The sequence below is a fragment of the Bos grunniens genome, chromosome 10, assembly GCF_055505025.1.
Source record: "Bos grunniens cultivar Pamir isolate PY7600 chromosome 10, Bosgru_T2T1.0, whole genome shotgun sequence".
NCBI classification, from domain to species: domain Eukaryota; kingdom Metazoa; phylum Chordata; class Mammalia; order Artiodactyla; family Bovidae; genus Bos; species Bos grunniens.
In genome coordinates, this window is record NC_141174.1 from 60279614 (window position 1) to 60303107 (window position 23494).

General features: G+C 35.4%; 1 protein-coding gene across 3 annotated transcripts in view; it reads left to right on the plus strand.

Moving 5' to 3' along the window:
• Positions 1-23494, plus strand: part of SOS2 (SOS Ras/Rho guanine nucleotide exchange factor 2) — a 105936-nt gene that overhangs the window by 27654 nt on the left and 54788 nt on the right. For all 3 annotated transcript variants that reach the window (XR_015134780.1, XM_086321594.1, XM_086321595.1), the window contains exons 3-7: positions 1387-1518; positions 2447-2611; positions 13210-13413; positions 17144-17287; positions 20354-20464. Coding sequence is in view for 2 of the 3 variants with exons in the window: in XM_086321594.1 (XP_086177720.1) it covers positions 1387-1518; positions 2447-2611; positions 13210-13413; positions 17144-17287; positions 20354-20464 (756 nt within the window). In the remaining variant the exon portion in view is untranslated. The remainder of the gene's footprint in view (positions 1-1386; positions 1519-2446; positions 2612-13209; positions 13414-17143; positions 17288-20353; positions 20465-23494) is intronic.

Consider the following 23494-nt stretch of genomic DNA (forward strand, 5'->3'; position numbering starts at 1 on the left):
CTGTGGACATTGACTGCAGCCACGAAATTAAAAGACACTTGCTCCTTGGAGGAAAAGCTATGACAAATCTAGACAGTGTATTAAAAAGCAAAGATACCACTTTGCCGACCAAAGTCCTATAATCAAAGCTATAGTTTTTCCAATAGTCATGGCAGATGTGAGAGCTAGACCATAAAGAAGGCTGAGTGCCAAAGAAATGATGCTTTTGAATTGTGGTGCTGGAAAAGATTTCTTGAGAGCCCCTTGGACTGCAAGGAAATCAAATCTGTCAGTCCTAAAGGAAATCAACCCTGAGTACTCATTGGAAAGACTGATGCTAAAGCTGAAACTCTAATACTTTGGCCACCTAATGCAAAGAGATGACTTATATTGGAAAAGACCCTGATGCTGGGAAAGATTGAGAGCAGGAGTAGAAGGGGACGACAGAGGATGAGGTGACTAGATGGCATCACTGACTCAATGGAGATGAATTTGAGCAAACTCTGGGAGATAGTGAAGGACAGGGAAGCCTGGTGTGCTGCAGTTCATGGGGTCACAAAGAGTCAGACACAACTTAGCAACTGACAGTAACAACAATATTAAGAGTTTCAGGAACTCTGGTAATTAATGCATTTGTTTCCGTATTCTCTGCTGTAAGAATTGGACATAACTAAATATAATAAAAGTATACTTTTCAGAAGCTAAATATGCTAGAAGCTGAGAATATAACTTAAAAAACAGGAAATTCTGCTGAATTGGAGTTTGATTCAGTTATCATCACTTCTCATTATTCATGCCAATTACTGGTAATAAGATTTGTTATTACCACTAAATTTGTTAATAAGATTAGATGATATAAAAGGTTTGTATTGTTTTTGCCAAGCGATACATTTCTTTAAACTATTCTGAGCTCTGCCATACACTTGATTCTTTAAGAGGTACATGATATTTCTCCTTTTTAAAATTCTTCTCTATAAAGCTCTGAGATTAGCAGAAGGAGAATGACTGCATAATAATTATTAATAACAAGTTAACACCTTCTGCTGGGTAAACAATTTTAACCCTAGAAACCTTGACCGTAGAATCACTGACTTAGCATATTTTATGTTTGCTTTAATCTCTAACATTATTACTTTTTCTTTTTTTTCCAATTTTATCTTAGTTATGCTTACACTTAAAGCTTTCTGTTTAAACTTCACCTTTTTATTTACCTGTGGGAATTATGTGGAAAAATCTTGATAGTGCTTTGAATTTTTTTTAAACAAAAAACATTAATTTATTGCAGAAATCAGAACAGGTTATGTTACTATTAACTGTTGGCATGAGGATGATGATAAAGTTAATTTTGTATGAACTTTCCGTTTATGAGCACTTCTGTTAATGATAGTTCTGCTGTGATCTGAACAGGAACGAGTTCAAAAGACCTTTCCTCATCCAATTGATAAATGGGCTATTGCTGATGCACAGTCTGCCATAGAGAAACGAAAAAGAAGAAATCCTCTCTTACTGCCTGTGGACAAAATCCATCCTTCATTGAAGGTAAAAGCAAACAAGCAAACATACAATAACAAGACACACAAAAAACTGTTGAGAGAAGTTTTTAACAAATAGTCCTTTATATAGTATTTATGTATCTATATACATGGTCTATAAATATATTTATGTATTTATATGCGTGGTCTATGTGACTGTGTATGTGCAGTTGAATATGTATATACTTGTATATACACATACACACACACACATACATATATATGTTCCTTAATATATGCAAAAAGCAAAAAGAAATATACTCTGATAAAATCAGTTGCTTTTCAAATAGTATTAAAAGTTAATGATAAGAAATAATGCATCTTTTTGGCATCTTCTGATGACTGCTACGCTGATTAACTTTCAGCTTTTTGTTGTGTATAATGCAAAAGCTACTGTGAGTTCAGAACTCTTTTTAAATTCATTTGTATTTGTTATAGATATTTTTATATACATTGGTAAAGTTGGGTGTTGGGTAGGATATATTATTTAGTCTGTACAGAGTAGCTGGTGTACCTGGATTTGAATATCCCTTGGTAGCAGTTTTAGAACCCCCCACATATATGTCATCCCCTCAGTAGAAACCGTTGTAATTTGGGAATATTAATTAAAAAATGCAAATATTTGTCAGATGGGTTTTGGATAATATATCAAGAGGTTTTCAGTGAAGTCCAGTCTAAGATTTCTGTCTTAGAATCAACTATCGCTTCTTGTTTGATACTAAAGACAGATTTGTTAGATTTAAAAAATCAAAACCAAAACCCCGATACTGAGCCAACAGCTCATTTTACATCCTGTGGTACCTTTGAGTTTAGACATTTGGTTTCTGGAAAGTTGTTTATAAGCAAGAATATTAAATAAAAATTTTAAGTGCGTTTTACCTGCTACTTGACAGTGCTGCCATTTTTGGGAATTAAATTGTTTATTTTTTCCACAGGAAGTTTTAGGGTACAAAGTGGACTACCATGTATCCCTGTATATTGTGGCTGTGCTGGAGTATATCTCAGCTGATATTTTGAAATTGGCTGGTAATTATGTTTTTAATATCCGACATTATGAAATATCTCAACAAGACATTAAAGTGTCAATGTGTGCAGATAAGGTAAGTGTTAAAAAGTATTTAAATTTAGCTAGAATGCTAGTGATTATGTCACTTCTATCTCTGTTTTTTAATACATGGTTATATTAGTGATTTTTATAATTCCTAGTGTTGCAAGACAGAAAAATGGTGGCCTTATAGACTAATAACAATGATATTTTCAGATTTTTCAGCATGTGGTGGGATGAGAATCTCTTTTTTTCCATCAAAACTTCTTTACATGCAGAGAAAAAACATCCAAAACCTCAAACAAGTTTTAAAAAAGTAGTTTGAGTTTTGTATTTTTAGAAAGATAATAAATCCAGAATATTCAGATACTTTTAAGAAGTAATTTTGAAAAACATACTTCGATTTTGCAGCATAATTCAGTGGGGCATAAGGAAAGAGAAGATTTTACAATGCCAGAGTTACTTTCTTCGGATCGTTTTTTTTGTTACTTCATTCTTCCTGTCTGTAAGCTACAGAGGAAAGAAATTGAGTCTTTTATTTTCCTCTCTCCTCCTTTTCTTCCCTTTCTACTTTCCTCCTTTTTTTTTTTCTTTTGAAATCAACATTTCTGAATGCTTGTTATGTGTCAGATACTGCCCTGAGCAATGTACAACACTGAGCATATCAGCAGTCCCTGTGTTAGAAGGAATTTATTTTAGTGGGTAATAAATGTATTATAAACAAATAATTGCAGTACAAGATAATTAAAACTATTATTATACAAATGAATCAAAGGTGCGGTGAAGAAAGTGGTTAACTCTGGATAGGGGAGACCAGAAGCACTTCATAGAGAAGGCGCCTAAGCTAGACCTCTAGGTGTGAGTTACCCCAGGGCCTGGCCTAGGCCCCTGGTTCTTCACCTTGCACATCAGAGTTACCAGTATTTATTATTTATTACCAGTATTTAAAAGAATACTGACGTGTGCATCTTGCCTCTAGAGGGTCTTATTTACTTGGCCTGGGGTTGGCCTTTAGGCTCACAAGTGATTCTGATGTACGGTTAACAATTGAGAGCCATTGTACTACGCCATAGTCTCAAAAATGATTTTTCACTTAAATTTTATTGTAGAAATTCCTTGTTATTTCTGTGTGACTTCTCAAAAAATGAAAAACAATGATTATATGTTTTTTTTAACTTAGTTTCTAGCTCACTTTTAGAAAAGTCGCATGTACAAAAAAAGATACCCCCTTGTACCCTAAACCACTTGAGAGTAGGTTATTGACATAGTTTAGTGTATCATATGAAGAAAAACATTTTCCTGTATAATCACACTGTGACAGTCAAAATCCAGGAAATGAATGCTGATACACTATATTATGTAATCCTCAGACCCTGTTCAGGTTTTGCCAGTTGTCCCAGTGACGTCTTTTAAGCAGAATGATCCTGTTCAGAATCATGTGTTGTGTTTAGTTGTCATGTATCTTTTTCTTCTCCTTGTTCACTCTGGAACAGTTCATTCTTCCTTTAACTTTTATGACCTTGACATTTTATGACCTTGACATGCTTATTAATGTTTAAAATGCTCTTCAGTTTTTTCTGACATTTTCTCTTGATAAGTTTCAGGTTATGTATGGAGCTGTGGCAGAAATGCCATGGAAGTTCTTCTCATTGTACTTTGTCACACGACAGCAGTTTTGATGTGTCCCATTTTTGGTGATGGTCACTTCAATCCCTTGATTAAGGGTTTGTCTCCTAGATTTCTCTACTTTAAAGGACTCCTTACCCTTTGGTAATTAATGAATATTTTGTGGAGTATCTTAAGGCTATGTAAATATCTTGATCCTCATCACACTTTGTGGTGGTTTAGTCGCTAAGTCGTGTCCAACTCTTGCTACCCAATGGACTGTAGCCTCCCGAGCTCCTCTGTCCATGGGATTCTCCAGACAAGAATACTGGAGTGGGTTGCCATTTCCTTTTCCAGAGGATCTTCCCGAACCAGGGATTGAACCCAGGTCTCCTGCATTGCAGGCAGAATCTTTACCAACTGAGCTACAATTTATTTTAATATGGACTCATTGATTCTTATTTTATTTAGTGAAACATAACTTGTTACTTTATTAGTTATTTTGATATTCAGATTGTCTCAAGTTGACCAGTGGGAGCCCCTTCAGTTTGCTTCTCTGTCCCTGTCTCTCTTTTGACATAAGATGCTCCAGGTTCAACTTGTTCTTTACCTGGCTACTCAAGCCTGGAATTAGTTGTTTTCTAAAAATCCCTGGTTCCTTTTAGTGGAGAATGGTATTTAGAAACCATGATCTTGGTGCTCGATGAGCTCATTGATACTGGAGTGTTACTCCTCCGATCTCTCTAAGGTCAAAATTAGGGAATATGTGTGTGTGTGTGTTTGTATACATACATACATGGGCTTCCCTGGTGGCTCAGTGGTAAAGAATCTGCCTGCCAAAGCAGGAGATGTGGGTTTAATCCCTGGGTTGGGTAGATCCCGTGGAGAAGGAAATGGCAACCCACTCCAGTATTCTTGCCTGAGAAATCCCGTGGACAGAGGAGCCTGGCAGACTACAGTCCATGGGGTCACAAAAGTGTCAGACAAAACTTAGTGACTGAGACAACAATAATAACACATACATATACATCTGTATTTATATCTTATGTATCTTTAGATGAGTTCTCTTCAATCCAGGTTCATTACCACAGACTTCATTTTCGCCTCCCCATTTTTACATTTGTAATTCTGTTATCTGATAGAAACATGGCTCCTGTTTTTCTTAATATATTTATTTGTTTGGTCAACACTTCTGTATGTGACCAGTCTCCCAGCAGGCCTATCTCCCCACTCTGGTGTAGACACCCTATTTTGGCATAGAAACCCTTCTCCTTCTTTGTATACTTTGTCCTAACCCTCCTCAAATTCTGACAATCCCATCTTGGTCCACTGCTGCTGGACCAGCTTCCCGTGCAAATACCCTCCTTACCCACTAGGGCTCCAGCACCCTGCATCAAGCTGCGCTATCCTATGGATAGTCTCTATACTCTGATTGATCGCTAACATCTTGTGCCCCAACCCTACACTCCTGTAAACACCCTCCCTACTCCTCTCAGGAACTAGCACACTGAGATGGGGCGCTGCAGCTTTTCCCCACACCCTCATGCAGGGATTCCTCCTTTATTTGCCCCATTCCTCCACTCTCCCTGCCCTGAATAGTGGCTTTGCGTGGGATTATTGAGAGACTGTGGGAAGGGGAGACTTTATTCTATATCTGAGTCAGTTAACTTTTCTCTGACTCTTTTAAAAAGCAAAAGTAGTTAAATTCTTAGACAATTACACAGTCTCAGAATTACAAGAGACCAGATCTATATGCAAACTGACAGGTGGTAGTCACATAGCGTCTGTTTGAGCACTGGGGAGCTTATTGCTCATAAAACTGTCTATTCATTTTTATAGAATTCTAGTTAGGTGAAATGTCTTCCTCATAGAGAGTTAAAATTAACTTTCCTATTAACTTTTTTCCAGACTAGCTGTTTTTTATTAGCAAGAATATACTTGATAATTCAATATGTACAATTTTAAACACATCATGCCTTTTAAAAAATTTTTTGGATGGAATTATCCAAAAGAGAATTTATTAAAATTCAGTGCATTTTTAGGGTACAGACCTGTAGTAGAACTATAAATATCAAGTATGGCATGCATTAAAAATTTTTTTACTGAAATATAATTGATTTACAATGTTGTGTTTAATTTCTATTGTGCAGCAAAGTGACTTAGTTATATATATATATATACTTTTTTTCATACTCCTTTCTATTACAGTTTATCATAGGATATTAAATATAGTTTCTTAGATATATAGTTTCTACTATGCAGTAGGACCTTATTATTTACTCATCCTATATATAAAAAGTCAGTTTTCATCTGACTTTCCTATTAACTTTGATTCCTTAATTCGATGAAACTGTTTTTCAGAATAAGTCATTCCGTTATTAAAGCATTTTTCCATGTACTAAATTTTCACCTTTTGAGACTTTGCAAACCAATCTTTTTGACATGATTTTCAGATTTTCTTTGAATTGCTCTTAGACTGTGATTTCAAAAATAAAGACAACAGACTAGATTTTTTCTGACCACACAAAGTGCAATGAAATGCCTACTTCCTTTATTCGATATGATGTTCTTTTATTATTTTACTGTTAACTTTTTGGAGCACACATGTTGTTCTGTTTACTTAATGAGTTTACAGATGTCTCAACTTTTTCACAGGAGATGCTAGTATGTTATATATCTCAACTCCCTAGGACTTTTCACGTGAGGTACTAGTATGTTATATCTTTGATTTCTTACAATGTGTGCTGTTGGTATATTTTTTTTCATCCAAGTTTGAATTCAAATTTATCTCTCTAAAACTTAATACTGTTATTGAGACTATGTCCAGCATATCAAGATATTATAAAAATCTGATTTTGTTATTCATCATTGTAGATATCCTACTAGCTTTTTATAATATATGCCAGTCTAAGAAACTTAGTTTGTTTCAGTTTGAATTATTTATTAAAAATATTATAAAAAGTGTAATAGGTGATATTCCTCATATAATGTTATTAGAGGCATCCTTCTAGATTAATAAATTACCACTTTTTTTCACTACGGGCTTTTAGTTAGCTGCCATTTCACCTCTTTGTCTAATTCGGGTATCAGCAGGCTTTATCTGTAAAGGACCAGATAGATGGATGAATATTTTAGGTTTTGTGGGCTATATATATATATATTTGCCTTTCTTGGAACCACTCATCTTTGCTTTTGTGGCAAGAAAGCAGCCGTAAAACAATGAGTTTAGGCTGTGCTCTAGTAAAACTTTATTTATACAAAAGGCAGTAGGCTCATTGTGGACTGTGGGCTAGTTTGCCCATCCTTTCCTCCTGTGATTCCAAATTTGTCACAAGAGACTGTCATATGTATAGCAAAGATCCAAATGACTTTATTTGTGGGACTAGTCATGTGAATGGAGTAATGAGACTAGTGTGATATGGTGTGATCTTAGTAAATCTAAACTGATTTCCTGTGAGCACTGTTTCAGGAACTTATAAGCCATCTGTTTAATAAACTGTTCAAAGTGCTTTCTAGAGGTCTCTAATTTTCCCAGACAAGGTCATATAATTTGACAGAGAACTTGAGAATCAAGTTTTTTTCTGCACTTAAAAAAGCAGCATTTGACTATATGATGTATTCTGGCCCATCAGAGATTCCTGAGAATAGGTATATGATCATAGGAAGGAATTTTAAAGCTCAACCCTTCATATATTTTCACTATTAAGGAAAATAATATTCAGATTGGAAAAATAGAAAATATATGCTTAAGAGGAAATTTGATGTTTAAGCAAGGCAAAGCCTTTGACTGTGTGAATCACAATAAACTGGAAAATTCTGAAAGAGATGAGAATACCAGACCACCTGACCTGCCTCTTGAGAAACCTATATGCAGGTCAGGAAGCAACAGACTGGTTCCAAAAAGAAAAGGAGTACATCAAGGCTGTATATTGTCACTCTGCTTATTTAACTTATATGCAGAGTACATCATGAGAAACCCTGGGCTGGAAGAAGCACGAGCTGGAATCAAGATTGCCAGGAGAAATATCAGTAACCTCTGATATGCAGATGACACCACCCTTATGGCAGAAAGTGAAGAGAAACTAAAAAGCCTCTTGATGAAAGTCAAAGAGGAGAGTGAAAAAGCTGGCTTAAAGCTCAACATTCAGAAAATGAAGATCATGGCATCTGGTCCCATCACTTCATGGGAAATCGATGGGGAAACAATGGAAACAGTGTCAGACTTTATTATGAGGGGCTCCAAAATCACTGCAGATGGTGATTGCAGCCATGAAATTAAAAGACATTTACTCCTTGGAAGGAAGGTTATGACCAACCTAGATAGCATATTCAAAAGCAGAGACATTAGTTTGCCAACAAAGGTCCGTCTAGTCAAGGCTATGGTTTTTCCTGTGGTCATGTATGGATGTGAGAGTTGGACTGTGAAGAAATCTGAATGCCAAAGAATTGATGCTTTTCAACTGTGGTGTTGGAGAAGACTCTTGAGAGTCCCTTGGACTGCAAGGAGATCCAACCAGTCCATCCTAAAGGAGATCGATCAGTCCTGGGTGTTCATTGGAAGGACTGATGCTGAAGCTGAAACTCCAATACTTTGGCCACCTCATGTGAAGAGTTGACTCATTGGAAAAGACTCTGATGCTGGGAGGGATTGGGGGCAGGAGGAGAAGGGGACGACAGAGGATGAGATGACTGAATGCCATCACTGACTTGTTGGACACGGGTTTGAGTGAACTCTGGGAGTTGGTGATGGACAGGGAGGCCTGACGTGCTGTGATTCATGGGGTCACAAAGAGTCGGACATGACTGAGCAACTGAACTGAACTGATTCAAGTCAAGAGAGAGTAAGAGCACAGAGCTGTTCTGAAGATTATTTCTGTGGACCCAGATGTCATAGGAGTTGAGTTCTTCTGTATTTTTTCTTTTGTTGTAATATTATTCTATTTCAAGAACTGATTCTCCTTTACTATTCTTGTGAACATGACCAAGAACTGCTTTTGTTGTCCTAACATTTATTCTGATCCTTAACTCAGTCTTTAGCCATTCATTACAAGTCTTGTGTCTGCTCAGTCACTCAATTGTGTCTGACTCTTTACAGTCCCATGGACTATAGCCCACCAGGCTCCTCTGTCCATGGGATTATCCCAGCAGGAATACTGGAGTGGGTTGCCATTTCCTCCCCCAAGATATCTTCCCTATCCAAGGATCAAACCCCTGTCTCCAATGTGGTTCCTCCATTAGCAGGTGGATTCTTCACTCCTGAGGCACCTGGGAAGGCTATTGCAAGTCATTACAAGTCTTAGCAATTTCAGTTCAGTTCAGTCGCTTAGTCGTGTCCGACTCTTTGCGACCCCATGAATCGCAGCACGCCAGGCCTCCCTCTCTATCTCCAACTTCCAGAGTTTACTCAAACTCACATCCATCGTGTCAGTGATGCCATCCAGCCATCTCATCCTCTGTCATCCCCTTCTCCTCCTGTCCCCAATCCCTCCCAGCATCAGGGTCTTTTCCAATGAGTCATCTCTTTTCATGAGGTGGAAAGTATTGGAGTTTCAGCTCCAACTCACAAAGTATTGGAGTTTCAGCTTTAGCATCAGTCCTTCCAATGAACACCCAGGACTGATCTCCTTTCGGATGGACTGGTTGGATCTCCTTGCAGTCCAAGGGACTCTCAAGAGTCTTCTCCAACACCACAGTTGAAAAGCATCAATTCTTTGACGCTCAGCTTTCTTCACAGTCCAACTCTCACATCCATACATGACCACTGGAAAAACCATAGCCTTGACTAGACGGACCTTTGTTGGCAAACTAAAATCTCTGCTTTTGAATATGCTCTCTAGGTTGGTCATAACTTTCCTTCCAAGGAGTAAATGTCTTTTTATTTCGTGGCTGCAATCACGATCTGCAGTGATTTTGGAGCCCCCCAAAATAAAGTCTGACACTCTTTCCACTGTTTCCCCATCAATTTCCCATGAAGTGATGGGACCAGATGCCATGATCCTCGTTTTCTGAATGTTGAGCTTTAAGCCAGCTTTTTCACTCTCCTCTTTGACTTTCATCAAGAGGCTTTTTAGTTCCTCTTCACTTTCTGCCATAACGGTGGTGTCATCTGAATATCTGAGGTTATTGATATTTCTCCTGGCAATCTTGATTCCAGCTTGTGCTTCTTAATTTGCAAACATACAATATATGTATGCTCTTTAAGCAGGTATCTTTTGTGCATTTACTGTGCATCAAATGCTGTGGATTTTAAGATGAAGTTACAGCTCTTATCTGTAGATATGTCAGTATAAGTTAGGTGCTTAAATAGAAAAGAGAAGGGATGCTTATGGAGGACTGAAGCCAGGGAAAGATTTTAATGGAGGAGTTCAGGAAGAGTTGGGAAAAGCTATACAAAGACAATTTTATTTGAGCTAAGTGATGAAAATTACTAAGGATTTATCAGGTGAATAAATGTGAGAGTTGGAAGGAAAGAGAAGTAAGAGAAGGTGAAGGACAGGAGAATAGAAGGACCTGACCAGTTTTAAGAGCTGTTTGTAATTGGAGTTAAAAGGATTTGGGGACTGATTTGGTGTGAAAGTTGAGAAGTGTTAAGTCTAGGGTAAGGACAAGTTTTCTAGCTATGAAGTAGATGATGCTTGATTAGTGATTCTCAAGTGGAGTGTACATGTATGGGTTTGTCAGACAGAGAGATACCTAGCCAGCCTTTCATAGCACTTGTCTAGATTCCAGAGAGATTCTGACATAAATATTTAGGGAGTCATTATCTAGTGATTGATAATCATCTAAGAAGGTGAGCTCATTCAGAAGAAAATATAGTACATGTTTCAGACTGATGGCCTGCTATTGAATAGGGGTTCTCCACCTAGTGAATAGGGGCTCCAGGTTTATTTTTTAAAATTTTGAATTATTTGCAATCTGTTTATATTTAAAAATAATGAAAATTCTACATAAAATCTAGATTTCAGACTCTTGAAAAAGAAAATCAAAATGCCTGATAAAACAGCTACCATTGAGCACACTTTCCTGTTTAGGTCCATGCACTTTCTAGTTTGCCACACTGCCTGTCACCTCTTCTGTATTAATATGATGTGTCATCTGCCTGACTCCTGTAGCATTTACATTCAGGATTTTGGGTGTCGTGTGGCCAAAACAGTTCCAAAAATGGGACCCTTCAGTGGGTGGCAGGGAAGGTAAGCAGTAGAGAAGGAGGCCTCACTGACAGAATGGTGTATGAGAAGCCAAGGGAAGAGAAAGTTTTAAGAGGTTCTGGTTATCTGTGTTAATAACTAGAGAAAACAAAAAGATATTCAGACATTATTAGTGAGTTTCAGTAGAGTGGTGAGCTTGAGAACTAAGAAATTAGAGATACAAAGTACAGACTACTTTAAAAATATCTCTAGTGGGGGAAGAGAAGATAGTTCTGTGTCATACTTTCCATTCTTTTGTGTGTCTGCCTAAAATCATTAGCTAATTCCCTGTGCAGCCCAGTGGTTTCTTCAAAGGTCTTAAGTGGCTGAGAATGGGAGGCGATGATGTTCAGTTGCAGGAGGGCGAGTTGCATGGAGAGGGCAATGAAGAGAAGAGGGATTTTAGAGTATCACAGGAGATGAGGCTGGGGAGGTAGGCCGGGGTTAAATTGTAAGTGGCTTTATCTTCATGAAATTAGAATTGTATACTGAAAGCAATGAAATCCAGTATCATGTATATGTAGGATGTGACACAATTTGGTTTTAGGAACATAATTTTGGAACTGGGGTTGGGAAGAAACCTGTGGCAAGGAGGTCATATTGCAAGACCTTCTAAGAGGTGATATGGCTCCTTAATAGTCTAATTTGAAGCTTGGAGGGTAATGGAGAGAACTGACCAGCTTTAAGAAATATTTTTGAGTTAGATTTAAAAGATCAGGAAAGCAGAATTCATGTTTATTTTGCTTACTGCTATATCTTACCAACATCTGGCACAATTTCTGGTGCTCAGTAGATATTTTTGAGAATGAATGAATATCTCATATTGTCAGAATTTGCTCATTCTCTTAATTGTTTTACTTTTGGAGCTTCCTTTTTGGAAATGTGCTTTTTTTTTTTCTCTCTTAAATTCTAGGAAAGTAGTTTTCAGTTAGTCATGCATATATAATTAAGTAGGTCCAATTTTTCTTTTATTTTTAAACTATCAATGTTTTTAATTCTAAAAAGTATGGTTACCTTTTTCCTGTTGACTTTAATATACATCCAGCTACTGAGTGTTGGTTGACTCAAGTCCATAGTACCAATCTTTATTCTTTCCTGAAAGGGGAAATTGTCACTATAGCAATTTAAGCATCTGTGGGATGCTTGATTTTAACAAAGAACTTTCTATAGCAGTTGTTAATGTAGTAAATATGCATCAGAAAAGCATCATGCTATTTCTATATTTTGTGTCTTGTTTCATTTTTCTCCTTTAAACTCCACTTAAGTGCACCTAAGCATTCTTACAGTAGGATAAAGAACTACTATTTTTAATGCCTATTATTTGCTAGTCATAATAGTATGCATTTTATGTCCTTTACCTCATTGAATTCTTTCATCAATTACATACATGTAAGGGATCTGACTTTCGAAGGAATACTCGAAAATATTATATTGTCTATAATCACAGGTAAATGATAGAACTGTGATTTTTGGCTCAGATTGTTCTGATTTGTTCAGAACAATTGTACAGATTTGTTCTCCAAATGTGTACTCTTTTTGCTATTGTAAATTTTGTGTTTACATGTATGTATATATGTATTTATATACACACAGACACACATGTATTTGTGTACATAATATGTGTATATATGTATTTCACTATTAGATTTATTTTCATAAATATTTATTTTTCTATATCCAGTTTTATTTGAACATTATCTCACTTTAGCTTTTCATATTTCTCTTTAGTTTTCTTTTATAAATTTGGCCTCTAATACACATAGCTCTCATTGTTTAATAATATTTTAATTCCAAGTACTTTGAAATGGTCCTGTAACAGTAAGTAAGATAAGTTTATTCATTACTGATTTATATTTCTTAGGTTTTGATGGACATGTTTGATCAGGATGACATAGGCTTGGTTTCTCTTTGTGAAGATGAACCTAGTTCTTCAGGCGAGTTAAACTACTATGACCTTGTTAGAACTGAAATTGCAGAAGAAAGACAGTATCTACGGGAACTAAATATGATCATAAAAGTGTTTCGAGAAGCTTTTCTTTCTGACAGAAAGCTGTTTAAACCTTCTGTAAGTACCTTTTTGGGTTTGAAAGTCTGTCTGCCCCCAAATGTCAGATAGTAGCTTAAAAATCATAAGTAGTAACTTTATAAACTTAATGAGTATGTAAAACAAAAATATGGTTTTATATAGTACTGTGGTATTGTTTGGCTTTATTTAAATTGTTTCAGTTTTTTATTGAAATATAATTGATACACATTCCCGAATGAGTTGTAGGTATACAGCATAGTGATTCACAAGTTTTAAAGTTTATACTCCATTTATCGTTAGTATAAGTTATTGGCTATATTCCTCATGTTGTACAATACATCCTGGTAGCCAATCTTACACTCGATAGTTTTTACCTACCACTTCCCCACCCCTATACTGCCTCTGTCCCCTACAATGGTAACCACTAGTTTGTCCTCTATATCTGTGAGTCTGCTTGTTTTTTGTTATAGTCACTAGCTTATTGTATTTTTTAGATCCCATATATAGTTGGTACTTGTCTTTCTCTGTCTAACTTAATTCACGTAGCCCTCCCAAGTCCATCCAAGTTGCTGCAAATGGCAAAATTTCATCTTTTTATGGCTGCATAGTATTCCATTGTGTATATATACCACTTCTTTATCCATTCATCTGTTGAGGGACAACTTAAGTTTCTTCCATATATTGGTAATTGTAAATAATGCTGCTGTGAACACTGGGGATATTGTGGGAGTTTTTTTTTTTTTTTTGAAAGAAAGTTATCAACTTTAATCAATTGATTTCTTACAGAGCTTTGCCCTGATTTCTGTGACAAAATCATGTTGTGGGTTTTTTAGTACATGGGTTGTTACACTAATATGTTCAGTGGCAATGAAAATTAGACACAAAATTAGGGGAATTACACTGGAATAAAATCTTTCTACTGTGCAATATTGGAGATTTATAGTTATTCATTTGAAGATGGTGAAAGAAATGTATGGTCTAGAAAAGAAAGATATACATTTTGTCCTGTCTTTTGGTAAGTACTTTAGAGTAGTATAAAATTTTAATAGTGAGACTTTTTAAGAATAAAAGTTTATGCAGAATGTCTCATAAACAAAGGCAGAGCAGCAGAGTTCTACTCTGTCGGGTAGGAATGGGATGAATTATGATGGGGATCCAGGAGAGTCTTGTCCATGTTTTTCTAACCTGTGTAGTTTTCTAAGGAATCTATCTAGACAGATGCTGTGTTTATTTGTTTAGATTTCTTTTTCTTTCCTTCCTTTCTTATATGATCTGTTTTCCCTTGGATGTCTGAGTGTCTTTCACTTTAAATTCTTAGCTTTTCTCTTACCTCCTGACTTCCTCTCCCAAATAACTATTGTGTGTGTAAGTGTATGTGTTCAGTCCCTAAATTGTGTCCGATTCTTTTTAACCCCATGGACTGCAGCACACCAGGCTTCTCTGTCCTTCATGATCTCCCAGAGTTTGTTCAAACCCATGTCCATCCAGTTGGTGATGCCATCCAACCCTCTCATTCTCTCTCGTCCCCTTTCCTCCTGCCCTCAATCTTTCCCAGCATCAGAATCTTTTCCCATGAGTTGGTTCTTTACATCAGGTGGCCAAAGTATTGGAGCTTCAGCATCAGTCCTTCCAATGAATATTCAGGGTTGATTTCTTTTAGGATTGACTGGTTTAACCTCCTTGCTGTCCAAGGGACTCTCAAGAGTCTTCTCCAGCACCACAATTCAAACCCATCAATTTTTTGGTGCTCAGCCTTCTTTATGGTCCAACCCTCACATCTGCACACGACTACTGGAAAATTCATAGCTTTGATTATATGAACCTTTGTCGGCAAAGGGATGTCTTTTCTTTTTAATATGCTGTCTAGGTTTGTCATAACTTTCTTGCCAAGGAGCAGGTCTTTTAATTTCATGCTAGAGTCACTGTCCACAGTGATTTTGGAGCCCTAGAAAATAGTCTGTCACTGTTTCTATTTTTTCTCCATCTATTTGTCATGAAGTAATGGGACTGAATGCTATGATCTTCATTTTTTGAATGTTGAATTTTAAGCCAGCTTTTTCACTCTCCTCTCTCACCTTCATCAAGAGACTCTTAGTTCCTCTTCACTTTCTGCCATTAGGGTGGTATCATCTGCATATCTGAGGTTATTAATGAAAATGTAAGATGTTTTAATTGGCTTTTATCCTTTTTTTAAAAAATGCATGTTTAGTTTAACATTTGATAATAATTTCTACTGGACACACTGCCTTAAGTAGTTAACATTTTTATGTTTTTCAAAGTACTGTCCTATTTTGTGTGACCCTTAAAAATTCTCTGAGATAGGTAGGACAGGTATTATCACCTCAACTTTACTGGTGAGGAAATAAACACAAAATAGTTATGACATGATAAGTTACTTACGGAGGTTGAACTTGATTCTTTTATACCACAATTGGGTTTTATCTAAAGTGGATGAAGAATTAAAAACTTAATAAATGCTGTTAGCTAATAATAATTGCTGGAACTATTATCCTCTTTACCTTTTGTTCATCCCATCAGTTTTCATTCCTCAAGAATTAATTTTTATGGTTCTTTTTTCACTGAATTTGTGCTGATTTGACAGAAAATTTTCATTAAATACTCAAGAGTCAAGAGAAAGAGGGAATCCCTTTATCTCTATATTATATTTTTTCAACATAGATGAGACTGTAAACTTTTGAAATAAAGACCATCTAAGATCAGAGCATAGAATTCAATAATATTTGATAAAAGAATTAATGACTGTTAATCTTAATTTACTCCTTTGGGGTTTACCCCTACCCCTATGTCTTCAGAAAACTCATATTTGTGGAAGGCCTAATATATACCAGGAGCATTTTGTAGAAATCATCTCATTTCATTCTCTTAAAAACCTTATGAAGTAGGTCTTAATATACCAGCTGTGTGACCCTGGACAAATTACATAATTGCTCTGTGTCTCTGTTTTCTCATTCGTAAAATGAAGATGATGATAGTAGCTAATCTGTTATGAACTTACATGTCAGGTACTTATAATAGTGCCTGGAACATAGAAAGTGACCAAGAAATGTTAGCTGTTGTTATTGTCCTAATCCAGAGTCATTCACCTAGCAAGTAGTGGGACAAGGATCCAAACTCAAGTCTGTTAGGTTCCTTAATCCATGTTTCCATTACCAGATGCAGAATGAATACTAGTTGGCTATAACCTGGATAATCAGTCACGTGGTCTTCTTGTTTCCAGAGTATTTAACATGTTTTAACCCAGATAAAGTTCACTCTGAAGAGCTTGACTGAAATCTTTAATTCCTCCTCAAATTTAAGAGACAGGTCACATATTGTGGAACTACTTTGTGTCTCAGTTAGGAGTCAGATCTTCATTTTGATCCCAGCTTTTGTCATTAACCAACTCTGAGACTTTGATCAAGACTTTTAGCACCTACCCAATTTAAAAATACTCAAATGCCCGAATTCTTCATTTAAAAAGTTGCTCAGAATCATCCACCATATGAGATTTACAGCACATTTACTGGAAAATATAGATTCTATACAGTTTTGGTCAATAATTCTAAATCTAATCCAAAAGATTCATTTCCCTTCCTTATTCATGATTGACTTTTGCTATGATTCGGAATATGTTTTATGTCTTGAAATATACTGGTATGCGATTGGATGAAAATATACCCTTAGCACTTATATTACTTATATTTAATAATTCTCTAATGAAATTTTCAACCTGACATGTCTTAACCTTCCTTTTTTTTTTTTTTTTTAGGATATTGAAAAGATTTTCAGTAACATTTTAGATATACATGAATTGACTGTGAAACTTTTAGGTTTAATTGAAGACACAGTTGAAATGACTGATGAAAGTAGCCCTCATCCCTTAGCTGGCAGCTGTTTTGAAGATCTGGCAGAGGTAAATTTACAAAACTGTTTTCCTTTTAAAGTCCTAAGTGCTGTATTTCTTTGTGAAAATTAGAAGACACTGCTGGCTGCTATAAAAAATGCTTAAGATTTAACCAGTAGCAAACTAAAATTGCATTGTCTTTATAGTGGCATTTTATGGTGTATTTATGCTAATATTTATATCAAAAGCTGATAGACTAGTAATGTTTAAGACCTTTCTTTTTTTGATGGCAAGTGCACTTAAGGCGGAAAGAAAAGAAATTTTATTGATCATTGCTTTTATTGACCATAGAAATTTTATTGACCAAGCTAAAAGTTTAACTTTTGTGGATTTTAGTCTTAATTTCCAAAAATCAAAAAGGAAATTTATATATTTTTTCTCAAAGTGAAAATCATATTTTTGTACTTCAAATGATTATAAAATTAACATAACTCATTTTAAAAATGTTCAGAAAAATGTAGGTAAGTATAAGACAAAAATCACTGTTTTGCAAAACCTAGAGATTGTCTTTATAAGATTTATTTATCCTTGTGAATATTTGTCTACATGTTTAAACAAACCTATGTGTAGTTACAAAAATAGGATCTTACTATTTTACAACCTGCTTTTTTTCACTCAACATCAGGAACATTTTCCATGTTAACAAATATACTTTATAGCTTTTAAAATCTGAAAGTACCATGTACTATGGAGATACTATTCAAATTATCTGTTATTGTTAAGCATGTAGGTTGTCTTAGTTCTTTTTGTTATTATAAACAACACTATAACAAACATTTATATAATGCCTTTATAATCCATTAATTATTTTAAGATGCAGTCCTAGAAGTAGAATTATGGTACATTTTAAGAACTTTGAAGCATTTTTCCAAATTTACTTCCAGATAAGTTCCAGTATATGCAGGCCCTCTTTTTTCCCCATATTTTCAGACCTGGTTGTTATCCCATTAAATTTTGCTAGTCTAGTGAGAGAAAAACAGTATTTCATTATTCTTTAATGATGTTGAACATCTTTTCATATTCATTGGTTAGTTTTATTTCTTTTGGAAAACAGATGTTAAAAGTTCTTTCTTTAGTTATCATGTAAATTTCATAATTTTATAATCTCTTTTTAATTTTTGTGAAAATATGCATCACTTTTATTACATCCATTGTGTAGACAATGGAACTGATAGTATAGAAATACTCAGTTACTGATGCCTAACCAAGATACTTAGGCTTGCTCTTATTAGAAAGCTTTTTTTAATATTGTGATATCTTAGAATATTACTTTGTAATCTGGTTGCTTGTACTCTTAAAGATATCATGAGTCAAAAACTTGTATTCAAAAATGTATTTTCTAATTTTTATGGTAAAACATAATTTGCCGTTTTAGCAATTTTAAGTGTACAATTTAAGGGATAAATGAAACTCATAGTAATATACTATCATTATAACTATCCATTTCTGAAACCTTTTAATCATCCTGAATAGAAACTCTGTACTCATTAAGTAATAATCCTTATTCTCTCCCACACAAACGCTGGTAACCTTTAATCTATTTCTGTCTCTATGAACTTGCTGATTCTAGATATTTGATAAAGGTAGAATTATTACAATGTTCTCCTTTGCATATTTCACTTAGCATAATGTTTTCAAGGTTCATCCATGTAATAGCATGTTATCAGAATTCCTTCTCTATGACTGAATAATGTTCCCCTGTGTGTATATACCACATTTTGTTTATCCATTTATTTGTTGATAGACCCTTGCGCTTTTTCCACTTTTTGGCTATTGTGAATAATGCTACAGTAAACATTGGCATATGAGTATCTGAGTCACTTTTTTTTTTGGTTCTTTTGGGTATATACCTAGGAGTAGAATTGCTGGTCATATCATAGTTCTTTGTTTAGCTTTTTGAGGAATTGTCAAACTTATCCACAGGGGCTATACCATTTTGCATTCCAAGTGTCAGTGGACAAAGGTTGTAGTGTCTCTGCATCCTTGACAGCACTTGTTATTTTCTGGAAAACATATTGTATTTTTAACATATGAAAATGAAATAAGTCTTAGTTCTAACTAAACTTTGCAGATATTGATTATTATAAAATAATAGGAATTTTAAAAAATATAAACATGGACAAAATATGGGCAGTTTCTGTTTTGTTATTTTACTGTATGTTAGTCTTTGGTTTCTTTTTCTAATTTTGAAAAAATGTGGTATAAAACAGGGGAAGTATCACTTCTTGCTTCTTTTGAAAATATCCTCAGTGTAAACTGCTTTTAGTCTCAGTTCATTTCAGTTCAGTGGCTCAGTCGTGTCTGACTCTTTGCGACCCCATGGACTGCAGCATGCTAGGCAGGCTTCCTTGTCCTTCACTAACTCCTGGAGCTTGCTCAAACTCTCGTCCGTAGAGTTGGTGGTGCCATCCAACCATCTAGACTTTTAGCCTAGGTAAACCTAATTGATGGAGAAGGCAATGGCAACCCACACCAGTACTCTTGCCAGGAAAATCCCATGGATGGAGGAGCCTGGTAGGCTGCAGTCCATGGGGTCGCTAGGAGTCAGACATAACTGAGTGACTTCACTTTCACTTTTCACTTTCATGCATTGGAGAAGGACATGGCAACCCACTCCAGTGTTCTTGCCTGGAGAATCCCAGGGACAGGGGAGCCTGGTGGGCTGCCGTCTATGGGGTCACACAGAGTCTGACACGACTGAAGTGACTTAGCAGCAGCAGCAAACCTAACTGAAATTTCAAATCCCAGCCTTATTTTACTAATAATACAATTTTTGTTTAGCTGGGATAAATATGCATATGCATTTGATAGTTTGATACTTGTGATCACAAGTCAGTGACCTATTTTAAGACTAGCAGCTTCTTGTCATCTATTACTTAAAGTCATTACTTACATTTTTAAAAAATTTCCAAGTTATAGTCCATAGTTATTATTTGTCCCCAGAATAAAAAAAATGTTCTGAAACCTAATGGAGGGCTTAACTAAAAATTTGCCATTAAATAATCTGTGCCATGATAGTAGAAAAGATTTTCTTTTAAACCTAACATATTTTTCTTTTTTTAAAAAAAAAAATAGGAGCAAGCATTTGATCCTTATGAAACATTATCCCAGGATATTCTTTCACCAAAGTTTAATGAAAATTTTAGTAAGTTGATGGCCAGACCTGCAGTGGCTCTACACTTTCAGGTAAACTTAAATTGAATGCTGTTTTTTTTATAAAGAAACTAAAGGAATATTTTACCAGTCCTTCAAAATCTGTTAATTGTAAAACTGTTGTAGGTTGTCTTTTGTTTTCTGTCTTGAGTTCTTTCAATTTGTCCTTAATGTGGAAATCTTTTATAGAATACCATCACAAATACTGTGTGACTAGAAAAATCTGGTACACTCTAGATCTGAGATGTAGAGATGATGGTGGAGAGCTATTTCAGGATCTGTTTCCCTACGAGAGAGAGAACTGAAATAATAAAGAGTGGAGAATATCCTCATGTATACTCATACTATTTTCCAATTAGGACTGTCATTTAAAGGAGATAGGTATATTAATGGAGATTATGCAAGTTAATTGGTTCTGTAATGCAGTTAGATAAAATGAGAGTAAGTGGAGAGAGACAAAATTACATTTTACTCTGTTAACACTTAATGAAGGTTAGATTGGCATCGATGATCCTTGACTACTTACTGCTGTAGAAGCTTCCTGCATTTAGACAGGCTTTTCTCCCTTAGCATAAGAATATGGTCAAATCTGTATTGTCCTAAAACAAGTGAATAAATGCACAGATTTTTGTCGCTGTTACTCTTACCCCTTTTGTTTTTTCCCATTTGTAGCCAATGATATTTTGATCATTCTCTATCAGACTGCCACCACCTGTGCTCTAACCAGGCTCTAACACTAAAACCTGCCCTGGACAATGAACTTAACCACCGAATCTTGTGGTTATTTTGATTTCATGTTTATGTCTGTAGTATTTATGAATATTCCTCTTGCTCTTTTTTACTTCTGTGATACTACTGTTACATAGTTTTCATCTTCTCTGGTTTCCTCTTCTCAGTTTCCTTAGTTGCAGGTGTTACCCATCTTCTTATATCAGCTCCTGCTGTTCTGTTCCTTTGTGCTGTCCTTGAGGACTTTATCCATACCCTTTGCTTCCATCTGTATGCTGGTGACTTCCTTATTTGTATTTTTAACCCATAGCTTTCTTTTGAACACTGGATGTGTGTGTGTGTATGCACCTTCCTATAACCAGCAACCTTTTGAACTAATTCACTTGAATATCCCACAAGGACTTCAAATATAAATAAATAAAACTGAACGTATTGTCTTCTCCCTGCCTCCTTTACTGTGAATTCCCATTATCATCTATTCCTCAAAAACTTGTCAATTTGGAATAAAACTTACACTTAATTCTCAAAATTTACTTAATTGAAGAAATAATTTTTAAGTTAAATCTTCGATATTCATATAAACCATAAATTAAGCATTAGTTAAATGGAACAGTATGCTTATAAGATCTTTGCATACTCATTAAAAGTACAACAATTGTTTCATCCTTATTTTATTAGTTATTCTTACTACTGCTGCTGCTCCTAGGTCGCTTCAGTCATGTCTGACTCTTTGTGACTCCATAAACTATAAATAGCCCACCAGACTCTGTTCGTGGGATTCTCCAGGCAGGAATACTGGAGTGGGTTGCCATGCCCTCCTCCAGGGGATCTTCCCGACCCAGGGATCAAACCCACGTCTTTTATGTCTCCTGCATTTGCAGGCAGGTTCTTTACCACTAGTGCCGTCTGGGAAGCACCCAGTAATTCTTACTATGAGATTTTAATGTTTCTAACCCAATTATTTAAGCTGTTATTCCAGATACTCAGTGAAATTCAGAGTTAGATAATACCCCTTTTCAGGCCAGACTCACTTGTACTTTATTAACGTAAAACAAATTTTTCATTTGTAAGATGAAAAAGTAATGCTTTATTAAAAAACACAACAAAACTTTAGAAGATGTAGGCACACTGTAAGAATATGAGTTTTGGAGTCAGAACTTCTGGCTTTGAGCCAATTATCTTACCTTGAATAAATCACTTAATCTCTGAGAATCAGTTTACTTATTTGTAAAATGATAATGATAATGTACATCTCTATGGTTATGAAAATTAAACGGGAATACACTAAGCACATTTGGCACATACTACACATGCAAACATTAGTGTATATTGTCTTTACAGGCCTCCTTACACTATAAACATACATTGCATTAATATTTTAGAATACACTTTAGGAGCCATTTCAGTGCTAATTAACCATGTAAATGACAGTTTTGTAGACTAAATTTAAAGTTTCATCTTGCTTCCAGTTAAAGCATTGCATATAAAATACATAAACCTATATCCAGCATAATTTATATCACTGTCTTAATTAAATGATAAAAGAAATTAATCTCTGCATATTCTGGTAAAAGTCTGTTGAACAAATTATAGTTTACTTCAGTTAACAATAGGTGAGAATTATGGGTATGTTTACCTATGAGGATATATTTTAAAAACAGCATCTTGAACTTTTTCTTCACGTTGTGTATTGCTTCTGTCTGTATTTACCTGATGAGGAGATATACCACTTTAAATAAATATATGACATTTAAAATCAACATGAGTGACTTTTAAATGCCTCATAAATTTTAGAAAATCATTTATTCTGCAGACTATTAGTTTTCAAAACTGGGATGTACCTGCTGCTGCTGCTGCTGCTGATTTTCCAGGTGATACAAGGGTACAGGGGGCTTCCCTGGTGGCTCAGCAGTAAAGAATCCACCTGCAATGCAGGAGATGTGAGTTTGGTCCCCAGGTCTGGAAGATCCTCTGGGGGAAGGAAATGGCAACCTACTCCAGTATTTTTGCCTGGGAAATCCCACGAACAGAGAATCCTAGCTGGCTACAGTCCATGGAATTGCAAAAGAGTCAGACACAGCTTAGCAAAAACAACTTAGACTAAACAACAAAAACTTACCAGTACAGGTATCTTGAAGAGAATTAGTTTCTAATCTTACTTTATGTTTTTGCATTCTCTTCCAATTTTTCCTACACGTTACTTATTATCCTATGGAGTTTCCTATCATGCATTAATCCAAGGTGTAAAAATCTCCAGGGTACCAATCAGAAAAAAAAAAAGATTTCTCCTGAAGAAGAGTTTATTGTTATTGTTGTTGTTCAGTCATCAAGTTG